This window comes from Sebastes umbrosus, chromosome 1 (genome assembly GCF_015220745.1).
Source record: "Sebastes umbrosus isolate fSebUmb1 chromosome 1, fSebUmb1.pri, whole genome shotgun sequence".
NCBI lineage: Eukaryota > Metazoa > Chordata > Actinopteri > Perciformes > Sebastidae > Sebastes > Sebastes umbrosus.
Window position 1 is genome coordinate 32,571,130 of NC_051269.1, and position 15,435 is coordinate 32,586,564.

General features: G+C 43.4%; 1 protein-coding gene across 6 annotated transcripts in view; it reads left to right on the forward strand.

The window, feature by feature from the left end:
* Window positions 1-15,435, forward strand: part of LOC119485011 (plexin-A1-like) — a 233,385-nt gene that overhangs the window by 163,957 nt on the left and 53,993 nt on the right. For all 6 annotated transcript variants that reach the window (XR_005206159.1, XM_037764274.1, XM_037764301.1 and 3 more), the window contains 2 exons: window positions 8,871-8,967; window positions 12,791-12,981. Coding sequence is in view for 5 of the 6 variants with exons in the window: in XM_037764274.1 (XP_037620202.1) it covers window positions 8,871-8,967; window positions 12,791-12,981 (288 nt within the window). In the remaining variant the exon portion in view is untranslated. The remainder of the gene's footprint in view (window positions 1-8,870; window positions 8,968-12,790; window positions 12,982-15,435) is intronic.

Below are 15,435 nucleotides of genomic sequence, written 5' to 3' on the forward strand. Positions count from 1 at the left end.
TTGTGAGAATTCAATGAGGTTTCGTGCATTTGCTCGTGCTCACACTAAATATGCACATTTACTCGGTAACAGTCTGTTCCTGTTTACACACACTGCTATGCGATCCATCTTCCTATGAAGCAGATGAAAGTGAGGGGAGGAAGAGAGAGAAGGCGCTTCCATGTACATTCCTTCATTCTCCAACCCTCCCTCTCTCCCAGTCATCTACCTGTCTCCATCTCCTCCTTCCTGCTTCCTCCTCTTCATCTCTGTCCCGTCATTGGCTCACTGGCTCCCCTCCACTCTGACAGGTGAAGAGCAGCACTCCCACGCTCCTGTCCTGGATAAATAAGAATTAATTGCTCCTCAGCTATCAACATATGCCAGCTCCTCCACCCATCCTCCACCTCTCTCTCGTCATCTATTTCTCATTTCTGTCTCTCCCCTTGTATCTCTGCAATCTGTAACCTTTACTCTAAATCTTCTCCGCAGTGCTCCACCCTTCAATGTGTTCAGTTCTGTGTGATGGATTGACGGGCGAGGGGAGCGAATTAATTGTCATAGCAAGAGTCTCGTGTTATTAGCCTGATGAGAAGAGAGGAGCGGAGAGAAAGTGGTTAAACCAGAGGGAGGACCTCTGACTGCCTCCATGTCTCTCTGTCTGAATGCATTTGGGGCTGTTTTAAATCCATAAAGTAGTTGGTATGTTGGTTGATATCAGCAGTGATTTAACCAAGTTTCTATATATATTATTGGAAATCAATTAACAACACAAAACAAGGGAAGATATTGTGCTGAAAACCTCTCAGGTACTGCATAATAGATAATATGCTCAAATCATAACATGGCAAACTGAAGCCCAACAGGAAACAACAGCTGTCAGTGTGCTGACTTGACTATGACTTGCCCCAAACTGCATGTGATTATCATAAAGTGGGCATGTCTGTAAAGGGGAGACTCGTGGGTATCCATAGAACCCATTTTCATTCACATATCTTGAGGTCAGAGGTCAAGGGACCCCTTTGAAAATGGCCATGCCAGTTTTTCCTCGCCAAAATTTAGCTTAAGTTTGGAGCGTTATTTAGCCTCCTTCACGACAAGCTAGTATGACATGGTTGGTACCAATGTATTCCTTAGGTTTCATTCTAGTTTTCATATAGTGCCAGTATCTTCACTCTAGCTTTAAAACATAGCCCGCTACAACCTAAAAATCACAAGTTGCATTAATGTGTTAAATAAATTAGTGGTGTTAAAATTAATAAAAATCTGTGAGAAGTGCACTGCATTTTGCCATATTTCTCAATGTGTTAACGCACTTTTGCACTCAAGATAGCAAGCGTAAGTACAGAAGTATGCAAATTGAGACACAGCAAGATCCATCGAAATTTCACACCAAATGACGCCAGCCAGTTGAAAAATGTGTAAATTGTTCTCATCTTAGTTTGTAGCTGTGACAATCCTTTAATGTCTCCTCTTGTTTCATGTGGGTTGTTTAGCAGAGATGGTGCGGTACTGCAGTCATATGTTTGAGTGAATAGATGTAGCTGGTTGGTGGCTTGCAGAAAAAAACAGTAGTGTGTCAGAGCGGTGGAGTTTGCGAGGGGAGAACGGCCACCAGAAGAATGGCATGAGTTGACAGAGGGGGGAAAAAGGGCGAGGATATAGAAAATATGGACGTTTCTGCAAACGACCAGAAATCAGGCTTTTGTCCGGGGAGAAGTCTAGTAAGCTTACACTAGCTTAATGCGTAGGCTGGAAAATAAGAAACACTGGCGATGGCAGCATTATTTTTCCCTCCAGCCAGCACTTTTCTCCCCCTCCCCTCTCTCTCTTTTCTCTTTCCATCAATGAAGAAAGTATGTGTGCGAGGCATGTGTGCACACATGTTTGTGTTTGTGTGCGTCCAAGAGATAAGCTGGGTAACTGGGTCCGGCCGTGCCCTCCAATCCTGTTAGCATTAGCGATTAGCACTGGCTAACAGGCCCCTATTATGAGCGAGGGCTGATTCCACGCTGCCTGACCTCACACATACAGTACACACACACACACACACACACACACACACACACGCGCTAAGCTATAGGAAGGATTACCACTTGATCCTTGATTAGGAAGCCATATCTGCCTGGAACTTGTGTGTATGTGTGTGTATAAAAGGGCATTGCTGTGTCTATACGTTGACGTAGACTGCCAAAACACATTCAGTCTCTGTCCTCTACTTTTCTTTTGCAGCGTCTCCAATGTGACTTCTGTTAAAGCTGCGTCACAAAACCATTTTAAATCTAGAATAATCTGATTTTGAAAGATGTGTTCTGTCAGGTCGTAATTTTTGATAACTGACGTCGTCACCTTGAGAGAGCCACGTAGGGAGGGAAGAGGAGGAGAGTAACCTACTCTGTCCCAGGTACGGGCCTGCCCTGGGCTAGTTTGGTATTTTTAGCCGTCCGGCTCGCGCACGCCTTCAACATGACTAATTATCAGGCTGTGACCCTCACAGAAGGTACCCGTTGCTGCTACTTCATACCTGCCTTCCTTCACCCCTCCTTCTCCATCCATCTATCCTCGCCTCCCCTCCTTCACTTTTCAGTGACACGGGGTCCAGCTGGTTCGCTTCGGCAGTTTTCTGCTGAGAGAATGTTGTGGGGCAACGTTACGTCTCTCCTCCTGCTTTCATGTATTTAATATTTCCGTTATTGTTAAGCACTTTTTATGTGATTTATTTGGTCTTGCTGCCATTTCACTGTACTTTTTGACTCTTATTTAGAATCGGCTATCGTTCTTCGGCTTAGTGGGTGTGCTTTGTGCCACTGGGTTAGCTCGCTGAGCAGCGATTCTCTCTCATTCTTTGACTCAGTGGGTATCTGCTCATGAACAAGTTAACTTCAGGACTTCACTGTTGATCCATTTGTCCGTGTTTTCTTCCATTTATTTCGTTACGAGCTGTTTTCTGTTGTCTGTTGTTTACACAGCTAACGGGTTTTAAAAAATGGTGGTTGCCGGTGCTGCATTGGCTCATGTGTTCGACCAATCACCGTACACCTTTCTCACTCAGGGTTCCTCTTTTTCTGTGAGAGTACGTACTCTGATATAGGAGCTAAAAAAAGTCCCTCAAAATGCCGTTCTAAGAACTACGATTGTTCCTAGTTCTTGCATTGCAGACACAATAAAAAGTTCTTCAGTATTTTATAGTTGTGAAAAAAACTACTTTTTGTCTTTCCGCTCACCTTCAGTCTGTTTTTAGGCCTTCCACGTCTCCTCGGGTCAAAGACTGTAGACAAAAGGATCGTTACCATCATCCTATACCGTTTCAAATATTGAGATTAAATCACTGAATATAGAAGATAGTGATTTTTGCGGCTCTATTTCAGTTTTTCTCTCCCCTTCACACATGCAAATCCTGACCTCTTGAGAGCAACCTGCTTAATGTTTGCATTTTCATATTGGAATCTGCTGTGCAGTGAATAAACCATGTACCAAGGTGCATGTGTGTATTCCCTGAACTGTGTATTGTGTGCAACAACGCTGGTCCGGTATGAAAGTTTAATAAGCCTTTGGTGCAATGAGAGGAGATGAGCTTTGGATCATAACCTAACCTTTCCTATGTCTCCCACCTTACCCCCCACTGCCCATTAAACACACATACACGCACATGCACACCTCTCCCTAACTAAATATTCATGTTGTTGTTGAGTGAAGGTACATACTCAAGCAGATCCCAGCTTCCCCTCTCAACACACACTCCCCACCCTTTTGAGGATGGATGTGCAGACACATACCTGTAACATGGATTGAAAAATAAAAAGGACAGAGGGCAGGCAGTGTTGTTTTGGCTCTCAGCACCTCCACACCTCCAGCGTGATGTGTGGTGCAGCTTTTCAGTGAGACAAGTTGTCAGGGTGTAAAGCAGGGGTTAAGAGGTCCACGCACATCTATCATCTATTTCTCTATCAGCGGAATTGGCCCCTCTCATTTGATCCAGAGGGGGATCACGCCGTGCTCTGATTGGCCGGTCATCAGAGGAAGCGGGGATGGAAGTGGAAGGAAGCTTGACCCCGTGTCCTTTACTGTAGCCCGCCTTCAGTCCTGAGGGAACGTAACAGAGCAACGAGGAAAGACATAGTTAACGACACCGAGATAGAGAAATGGATACGATATACAGCTTACCACATATTTGGCAGCGAATTACATGAAGAAAATTGTCCTTAAGCTCCTGTTGTCTGACATTACATGTCTCTGAAATGATGGCGAGACTGTGCTGACGTCCAGCCAATACTGGAAGCTGAAAACTGCGAGGTTTGAGACGGGATGATTGAAGGGCTTATGGGTTGTGGAAAAACAAGCAAGCCATTCAATACTGTACATACTCACTAACTGCCTCTCTGTCCAAATAATATTCCAGTGTCCCGTCTTGTGAGTTGCCACCTGAGGAACTTTTTAGCTCTGGTTTTGGCTTGTGCGGCCTCCTGTTCTACAGAGAGGCTGTCCAACATTTTATTATGAGCTGGAAGAGTTTGGATTTTGTCATTCCGGCCAACTAAAACAATTAGCAGCCTTTTTCTCTTAACGAGCAGCGATTCAATGTTTGTATAAAATGTTATGGCTGCTGCTGTTTTGGGTTTTTGACCACTTCCAGTTTGGAGCCACCGTGCTTGTTTCTGAGACTGTGTGAATGTGCAAAGCCTTCATGTTGTCTTGTGCTCTAATGGCAAGAGAATATTTAAAAGTTTGAAACGCCTTCAGTAGCGGTGGGAATCACCAGAGGCCCCACGATACGATACGATATTGTCATGATGCTTAAGTCACGATATGATCTTATTGCGATCTTAAACATTTTGCGATATGCTGAGTATTGCGATAAGATATATTAATAAATAGACTTGCATTTATATAGCACCTTTCTAGTCTTCCGACCACTCAAAGCGCTTTAAACTACATGTCAGCATTCACTCATTCACACACACAATCACACACTGATGGCATGCAAGGTGCCAACCTGCTCATCAGGATCTAATCTAAATACATTCACACATCGATGGCTATGCCTTCGGGAGCAATTTGGGGTTAAGTATCTTGCCCAAAGACACTTCGACATGTGGACTGGAGGAGCCAGGGATCGAACCGCCGACCTTCCGATTGGTGGACGACCCATTCTACCTCTGAGCCACACTAGCTTTAAGACTGAGCCCGCTACAACCTCTGAAAGACAGAATAGTGCCTGCCGACGGGCGGGCGGATTGTTAACAAGTTAATAGTTTATATAATAAAACATCGATACTTGACGTCCGTGTATTGATACAATATTGCCACGCAAAATATCACGATACTGTGCTGTATTGATTTTTTCCCCACCCCTAGCCTTCAGCGGCTTGAACAATTGCCAAACACGAAGCTACCCATGGCTGGATAACGCCCCTCTTTTTCTTCTTTCTTTTCACTCTCTTATCATCTTTATCCCCTTCTTGCTTCTCTGGCCTTTAAGTCTCTGTTTTATCTCATCTGTCTCATCTGTTTTTCTCCCCTCACTTTCTCTCCATCTTGCTGCCTTTCTTCCTCTCTTTACATCCACATGTTCTCCATGCAGCGTCCCTGTGCGTGTCCTTTTCTTCCCCTCTTCCTTTTCTTCTCTCTCATTGTCTCCTCGCATGCATATACACACCCGAACACACTCATATGTTCTCTCCATCTCCACCCGGTGAGGAAGTGCTCTTGTTCCCAGGCAGACTGGGTGGTCTCCTGGGGGGAGAGAAGGAGGGAAAGACTGACAAAGTTCATATGCTCTGGACTTCAGCGGAGAGAAATAATAGCCCACATACAAAACATGCGTTGTTGTGTGAGTGTCTTATCTTCCTGTGCTCTCATGTGTTTTTATTTATCATTTTTTATTTCCTGTATAGACTGCGCGATCCGTCTTTGATGCATTCGCCAGCATCCGTCTCTTGGAAACTGTCCCGTGTGCAGAATGCATATTTATAGTACAGTGTGCACATGTGTTTCTCCGGACATGTTTGGTATATGCGATAAAGGAATCTGCTCCATATTTCCTTGTTTGACGGTGGGCGTTCCAGGGGAGAGAAAGTCCGACTGAGATTGATGGGGGAGGAGGTTTGTAAAGAGGTAGAAGGAAGGAATAATGAGAGAGGGAGAGAGAGGAAAAGGAGGGGCTGGAAAGGAGGATTGCGAGAGAGGGTGAGGCAGAGGAATGTGTGAAAAGACCAAGGCAGACATGTCAGGGAACAAATTGAAAATGCCAATTTCACTTTAGCCCCCACCAGCTCAGGCGCTTACAGGCCAGCCCCGGCCGCTTATTCCATGTGTAAATGAATGGTGTCCACAGAATAACACACAATCACCTCTCTCTATCCATCTCGCCCTCGCTATTTCTCCTTCACCCTCGCTGCTGCATCATCCTCTCTCCACCCCTTTTTCCTTACCCACTTCATCCTTCCTTTCTCCATCTTTTCATTTTTTGTTTTGCTCCCTGCGCTCCACTTGTCCCCGCTCACTCCACCTCTGTCTTTCCGACCCATCAGCCTTTCCAAGTGTTTTCCAGTCTTTTAACCATCACTTGTCGCTTCTCTCCCCTTTCTTTTCGGCACTCTTGACCAGTAGTAGTGTCACTTTTCAGGTTGTCCTCTTCCTGCCACCCTCAACCTTACCTTCCTCTTTCTATATGAGCCCACTGCAGTATCTGTAGCATGCCGTGTTGTAGGGCTGCTCCCTCTTGGTTGATTAGTCGACTAATCCGTCATTTTGGTCTTAGTCGACAGCTCAGTTTACTAATACACTTTATATTAGGTATGGAAAAATGAACCGTAAAAAATGAACCATTCAATGACGTACAAACCAAACCGTGGGCATGTTGAACCGTTGTGCCACTATTAAACACATTATTTGATGAGGTGCCAGACATAGAAGAGGCAAATATCTGAACATAGACCTACGTGACCATTAAGTAGCCTGCCTTATTTCATGCATTAAATCAGTGTTATGGCTTCATAAAATGTAGAAATATCATTCATTACTATCAGTCAATCTATTTATATATTTTGGGGTTCAAACACATTGGAAATGGTTATGTTTTTCTTACCCTAAAGTGCAAAACAAACCAAACCAAAACTGTGACCCAAAAACCGCAATACAAAGCAAACCGTTGGCTTGTTGAACTGTTGCACCACTACTCTATAAGTCAAAGAGAAGCAGCACATCCTCCCATTTAAGAAGCTGGAACTTGAGAGTTTTCCACTCTTTTTTTTATTGAATAGTAGTTAAAAGATGAATCCATTATCCAAACTTTCTGTTGCACAAGTAAGCGATTTGCCGACCAGTTGATTCATCTTTATGAAGCTCTAGTTATAGTGCAGTGGTGCAGTCTAAAGCCAGATATACAGTAACTTTCTGTAAAAGTTTTCTTGTGTGTGTGTGGTGTTCTGTAGCCCAGCTTCCAGGTGGAGTTACTCAGGGGTAAAAGTTTCCTCTTCAATAGTTCATGGCTACTAAATAAATTACAGCACCTTTTGGTGCCTGAAAAACACATTTTGAAAGAATTTTTCCCCCTTTAAAATAAACTCCAAGAGCAAAGTAGTAGTTCTTCTGAGAGACATCTTCCTTCATTTGGATATCAGCATCTCTGCCTCCAGGGCCCGCTGAATGTTAAATCATCCAATCGCGAAAGAAATTGAAGAATGAATTAATCAGCCATTCAACACATTGTGACATTGCTGCGTCCTCTCATTTTCTTATCTTCTCTACGCACACTTCTTGGTCCTTTTTCCCCCCTCAAATACATTCCAATTCACTATTATTACAGATGCCAAGATAAATCTCACTGTATCACATTGGAGTGGGTGATATCACATAGTGGCGAAGTTGTAGCTAGATTCAATCTGTGAGGGCCCCGTAGCCTCGGGCTCAGGGCTTTCACATTGGATTTTATCGCCACTCCACTAGAAGAGAATAGTCCTGCTATCTGTGAGCCCGAGGCCAGCGGAGATAGTGACCATACCAGGGGTAGTGAGAGTGACTGGGCGCCCTTTGACTGATCGGTTAACATCTCAAGTCTTACCAGCTCACAGCGATCTAGCATCCTTGTTGTGTTGTATGAAAGACAACTAATGAATGGAGGAGTTAATAATGCAAACTGTGTCTCAGATCGGGGGGGTGTGTGGGGCTCCTGATGAATGAGTATTATGAGATGATTGTGTGTTTACCTCAGTGTTTGGCTGCTTTGTGTTCGTGAGGGATGATTGGGAAGGCGATGTAACTTCTAAAGCTGCGCTTTATTTGCCGGTGATAATCATCGTTGATAATTTATTTGTCGAGTTGGTTGGGAGGGGTCTCGCAAGAGTTCGTTCTCCGTTTTTCCTTCAGTTAACACGCCGCCATCACACCGCCGCTTTTTGAAGCTTGTTGTCTCATTTAAAGCCATTCCATAAAACTGATTACGCCGCCAACGAGTCAATTACATTTCAACTCTTATTAGTTCAGGATGCAGAAATGAAATTAGATGAGAATATTATTGTTGGAGATATATTAGGCTTTTCATTCATCACTGGAATGGAATGAGTCATACAGTGATGGGGATTCCAATCTCTTAATCAACTCCGCGCTCTGCCAGGCAGCGGCGGATGTGCTGCGTGTTAAAATCACAATATAGCCTGTCTCTCATCATTCACTTTTATGGCCCTTCAACTGTGTGAGCACCGCAGGGTATGACATTACTACCAGCCGCTAGCTCAACTGAGCTTGGTATTGGCAGATCTGTCTCTCTTTTACCAATTTAATATTTTATTAAAAGACTGTCTTACAATGATGTTATTGGTGTAAGGAAATTATTGTTTTATGTGCCGATATTTGACTATGAATGCTAATGATGTTGTTGTTTTGTGTTTCAGTACACCTATGAGGGAAACGACATCAGCGACCTGCCAGTGGATCTGTCTGTGGTTTGGAACGGAAACTTTGTCATCGACAACCCTTACAACATCCAAGGTGAGTTCATGTGCTGTCAGACATTATCAAACCCTTATTGGCTCAATGTATTCAATCTGCATGAGCAAATTCTCACAAAAGAATCAATGAAGTATTCTTAAATCTTTTAGTTTTCATATCAACACATCTTAACCTTTAACATGACATCATAGACTCCAATACCATTACAAAAGCAGTGTTGGTGTGTCAGATTTTTAATCTTCAGCCGAGTCATGGCTGATAGAGCATCTCAAAAAGGTAGGATCCAGGACTTGAAGGAACTTTTTTTTCGATCAACGCATTGATTTGACACAGTTTTCCTTTCTTTCTTAGAATGTACATTCTTCATACAATAGAGCTGCAACAATTAGTCAACTAATCGATTTGTCTGTCGACAGAAAAATAAGCGGCAACTATCTTGACAGTCGACCAATCGTTTAAGTAATTTTTCATGCAGAAATGGCAGAAAATACTGTTTTCAGTCTCTCAAATATGCTTTTCTCTGTTTTATATCATATTAAACTGAATATCGTTTTGGACTGACAACACAAGACATTTAAAGACATCGCCCTGGACTTTGTGAGTCAGGGATGGACATTTGTCACTATTCTCTGACATTTTATACATACAGTAGTTTTGTGACTCTGAAAAAAAACAGCACCAACTGCGTAATAAATCATTTATATTATGACTAAAATCCCTCGGCCAGCCCACTCTTTGCAATTGATATTCATGGTCTGTAAGGGGCTCAAACACTGTGTTATTTACTGCATGTGTGTGTAATTGTATGTGGGAGTACTGAAATAGTGCACCATTGAACTGTTAAGATGTGTTAAGATATCATTAAACACTGCAGCCCGAGGAATGTGCTCAAATTAATCAGAATCAGATTTATTTGCCAAGTATGTGTGTGCACACACAGGGAATTTGACTCTGTTTTTTTTTTTTGTATCTCTCTCAATGTACTTACACAGAAATAGAAATAGCAGTTAGGGACAAACAACAAAACTGGAGAATAAAGGTAGACTGAACTGTTATGTACGTTATATACATGTACAAGTAGTGCTTGAAAGTTTGTACTCACACCAGTTTAAGAGAGCACACATACTGTATATTAGGTCATTTGTATTCACTAATATATATATTGACTAATAATTATGTCTGTAAGGGTTCTAGTGTTACCCCACGAGACTCTTTTGTCATCGCTAATAGGGGGCAAATAAACAGTGTTAGCAGGTCACAGTAGTAAAGTGAGCAGGCTGACTGATAATCCAGTGTGAAAATGTTCAGTTCAGACACAGATACTCTCTCTGCAGTGGAGCGTTACATTTGAATCTGTTGAACAAAGTTGGGGATCTACTGTTTTTGCATTATGGTCAGGCCAATAGCAAACCAGAGCTTTTCAACACATTTCAATATCAGATTTTACACTGACAGTAAAAAAAAAAGCTACATCCATCACAATTTAGTTTCAGAAGGCATCTCAAGGTATTGATCATTTCCCCAGTCTAAAACATTGATTAATTGATTTTCTGTCTGTTACACTGAGAAACGTAACTGAGCTTGAAGGTTATTCTTGACCCTGGAAACAGTATTTTGACAAAACAAACATAGTTTAGTCAAACTATCAATATGGACTGGTGGTAGCTCAGTGGGTTTAGCGGGACGTCCTTTAATAACAAGGTTGGCGGTTCGATCCTCGACTTCTCCTGTCTGAATGCTGAAAGTGTCCTCGAGCGAGACACTGAACCCCAAGTTGCTCCCCGGTGCTTTACAGCAGGCCACTGCTCCTAAATACCTAGGATGGGTTAAATGCAGAGGTCAAATTTCATGTATGTATGTATATATTAACGATTGTAATAAAGTTTTTTTAAGTTTAAGTGTCTAATGTTACGCTGGATTCCCACCAGGCAGCAGCGAAGTGCAGCTCACTGCAATAATTACATTTTTCTGCTGCCAGGAGGCGTGTTCATGCGTTTCAAGCGGGAATTCTTTGTAACAAAGGTCATGTAACAAGTCACAGGATCTCTTTACTAATTGACTGCGGGTAATCTCTGGCCGCATTCGCCTCTTAAAGTTAAACTTTTCCCAACTTTTAGTTTGGCTGCAGCTAGCTGAACTCGGGAACGGACGGCGCAGCTTTTCATAGATATTGCATGGCAGCTCGCCGCAGGTCTACTACGCCGCAGCTCTGGTGTGAATTTGGCATTATAGTTATATGTGCTACTACTATTTACTATCCTATTGTATAGGGCAGTAGTGGTGTAGCAATCCAGTTGGCTCATAACTCCAAATTGAGCATGCATGAATCATAGATGAACATGCACAGACAAATTTTTTTAAATCATAAAATATCTTGCAAGAAGAATGTATTATTATTATTATTATTATTATTATTATTATTAAACCCCTGTTGTGCAAGGTTCTTGACATTCACACTTAGGTTGACAGGTGTTATTATTAACAATGTATGCAATACTGTACGTACAGTATGTGCACTCTTTAAACAGTATTATGGTATGTACAGTAATGTATAACCACGCCTCGCCCTCCAAACAAAGGACCGTGAGGCTAATGATTAAACTGTGGGAGAAGACAATGAGATCATGTCTGTTGGATATAATTACTGCTAGGACAGTCTTTATGGTGCTGTCTCCATAATTATTGTGGCCTGTACAGCACAGCGGGGGTCTGTAACATTATTCTCTTGCTGTGAGGTAAAGAAACGTAATCTGCAGCTACCACTGCGGCCCGTTGATGACATGCACGACGACTTCTGTACAACAGAGGGATCTGTATTGTCTGGTCCTGTTTGTTGCTCTTTGATGGTTAAAGGCGCAGCGAGGAGCCGAGATTTTTTTTCGTGTAGTATTTCAGAATAGAAGATGTTACATCTCTAAAAGTCTGTGAAGCAGTGATCGTTGCCATTTTGTCAGTAATGTAAGGTAACACCACAGAGTCACTTTGTTCCATTTATTGATGTCATTCCCTGTAGTCTAAATGTACCAAGCAAGCTGTTGAATGCTCAAATTTCACATATTTTTCAGGCTGCTGGCTCTGACTGATACAGTATGTTATATGGATGCGTTTGTACCTTATACCAGACATATAGGGACCCCACTGTGCTCCACAATAATGGGGTGTTTATATTCTAAGAGCCACCATAGAATGCTTTGACAGTCAGTCAGTGGTTCTTAAGTGCTTCTAAATGGCATCGGATAGATGCAGCAGTATTGACAGAATATCAGCAGCGTGCATCAGCGTCTATGCATTGTGTGTTATCTCTAGTGTAAATCTCCTGAAGTGCAACCGGAGGCGACCTACAGCCCAAAGACGTCTCCCATCTCTCTGCCTGTCGCTCTTTGCTGCCAGCCCCCCCCCCTACCGATTTCTCAGTCATGATAATCATCTGGTAGAGTGTGAGCGATGCTCGCTTGTCTTAAATACTGATATGTTAATGTAATTAGAGAGGAGTCGTTTAGCAGCCAGTAATTGGTACAGGGTTGCTTTAAAGCTGCTCCATGACCAATGGGATTTGGGGATGGAATAGCAGAGAGAGAGAGGAAAAAAAAAAGATTTCGCTGTACAATTCCTAAGGCCTTTGGGAAATAGTGCCTAACTCAACTTAGTCTCAGTGACATTGAAGAAGTTTTGGGATTTTGAGAAACTTCAAGTGGAGGTTGATTTTCAAACTGTTCAACCCCCTCAGGTTGTTTGTCTACTTAGTCAGCTTGCACTGTAATAATTCAACACATTTACTGTAACTTTATTCTCTCCCTAGCTTCATTCCCCCCCATTAAAAATGTCTTATTGCTTCATTTTCTGTCCCTTTCTTCTTCTTCAGCCCACCTGTATAAGTGCTACGCCCTGCGGGACAGCTGTGGGATGTGTCTGAAGGCAAACCCCAGGTTCGAGTGCGGCTGGTGCGTGCAGGAGAAGAAGTGCTCCATGCGGCAGGAGTGTACTCCCACAGAGAGCACCTGGATGCACGCCACCACGGGAAACAGCCGCTGTGCACACCCCAAGATCATCAAGGTAAGCCGTGACAGTAATGACACATGCTCACCACGTAACACCACGTAGCAGCTCAGTAGCACAGTAACACATTCCTAACTGCACATATGTATCTGCGAGTACACACACGCGCACCTCTTTGAGTTAGACTGAATGTGCTCGATATGCAACGACATATGCCCTAATACAGTTAGTGTATAACAAACATGTGGAGCTTTCCAGAGCTATATTAACATTTTCCACTCCACTCCTCTTTTTTATAGACCCATTTTTTGTCTTTTTTAGCTGGGGGACAGGGGGACAATGAAATGGCTACTGTGGGGACTACCATCATCACACATGAATATAATTGGGCTCCATGAATCCACAAGAGTCTCAGCTTTCCAGTCATATCCATTTTATCTAATTCCAAGACTGTTTAGGGACCCCAGTATGCAGAAACCATTTTTAGAATAGGCAAGAATAACTATAATAATAATAATATTTATAATGCATGCAAAAACACTGCATTGTTTTTGCCCCAAACTGCATGTGATTATCATAAAGTGGGCATGTCTGTAAAGGGGAGACTCGTGGGTACCCATAGAACCCATTTTCATTCACATATCTCGAGGTCAGAGGTCAAGGGACCCCGTGGAAAATCGTCTTGCCAGTTTTTCCTTGCCAAAATTAAGCTTAATTTCGGAGTATTATTTTGCCTCAATCCTAACATGCTAGCATTATATGGTCGGCACCAATGAATTCCTTAAGTTGTTATATGATATCAGTTCTTCACTCTAGCTTGCCCACTCTAAAACTGAGCCTGCTACAGCCTCTGAAAGACTGTAAAGTTGTCCGAGACGCCCTCAAGGAGTGGAAGAGGTTAACATTTTTATCCAGGATTTGCTTATAAGGTAAAAAAAATAAATTAGCAGAAATTGATTTATATACCTCACTGCATGAATAAAACTAAAACCTCATGAAGTTGATCCCTTTTTGCCAAGAATTTTAACTGACGCCGTCGCCACACATATTAACACCCGAGAGTCTGTGAGTCCAGGGAGCAGCCCACTCTAAAATCAACATTGCACGGAGTTGCTAAATCCAACTCTTCTCCTACCACTGCTAAAGTTAAAGCAGACACTTCAGCTGCTATTTGGTGTATGTTGCCCGGCAACTCGACCTCCAAAACAACAAACAAGTCTGGGGGTTTTTTTCAGGCCAGGGGTCAGAAGGAAGGGGGGTTCAAGTGACAATACGCCCTTTGTAGCAGGGTTGTGATTACCTCTTGAAACTCAAGACTCGCCTTTCGGAACAAATTGCAGGATTGCTAAAGTCAGCTCATTAGTGAAAGTAAGTTTTCCAAAAGAAGAGATTAGAAATCGCTACCTGTGCCGCGCCATTGTTTGGCCTCAGCGAGTGAAGGAGACATCGTAGGAGGGGAGGCGGCAGGGAGGATAGACAACTCAGAAGCCATCACCATGACTGCAACCACAACACAGATGGGCCGGCCAGGAGGAGGCAGTTCACACACACCAAGCCTGAACACACTGACATGATTAGAGATGATGGCTGGCTACACACACACACACACACACACACACACACACACACACACACACATACACACACACCTGAGGAGGCAGAGATTGTGGTTTTCTGGAGTGCGTGTGCGTGCGCAGGAGGGTGACAAAGAAACAGTGGAAGTGTGCTAATTGTGTCCCACCATGGGCGCAGAAACGTGTGTGTGCATCTGACAGGCCGAGCGTGCGAAAGGCGTCTAAACACCACGGCGTGCCCATCTGTTGCCGCCGGGTAACCGTGGCGGTGGTCCTCGTCTGACTGTGACCCGGGTCACCGTCCCTACAGCTCACCACTGGGACTGACACACACACACAATTGCACGCTCTCAAGAACACACACACAGAGTTTGAAAGCCGCGCACCGCTGTGTGAGACGTGTCCTGACGTTCGACCCCTTTCCCTCGTCCTCATTCGTCCTTTCTTTTCCTCCTCTCCGTCATCATTCCTCCTCAAACGCTTTTTCTTCTTTAAATAAAATTTTATCTCAAACAAGACGAATCGTCATCTCAGTCAAAACGAGCGCCGTTTTCTCTCTTCATTTAAATGAGTGTGAAATATATGTATGGTTTATAATGCATGCCCATTTCGCCGATGCAGACTTGTATGGCTGGAGCCCTCAGTACATTTCCTGCGTGACACGGGTTCGCCTCTCTGAATGCGTAATGGAGATATTGGATAATTGGGGCACTGGCACATAGATAAATCCGTTCGCTAATGCTCTCTCTCTCTCTCTTCTTGCTCGCTTCAGTTATCTCTTTGAAACAAGCGTACAGAGGCAATTGGGTTTTGTGTGCACGTGTGTGTGTGTATGAGAGGCGTGTATGAAGGGTTGAGGTTTGGATGTGTGTGTGTGTGCGTGCAAGCATGTGCTCCCGCATGCATATTGAGGGGTAAATCCTGGCCTCGGGGCAAG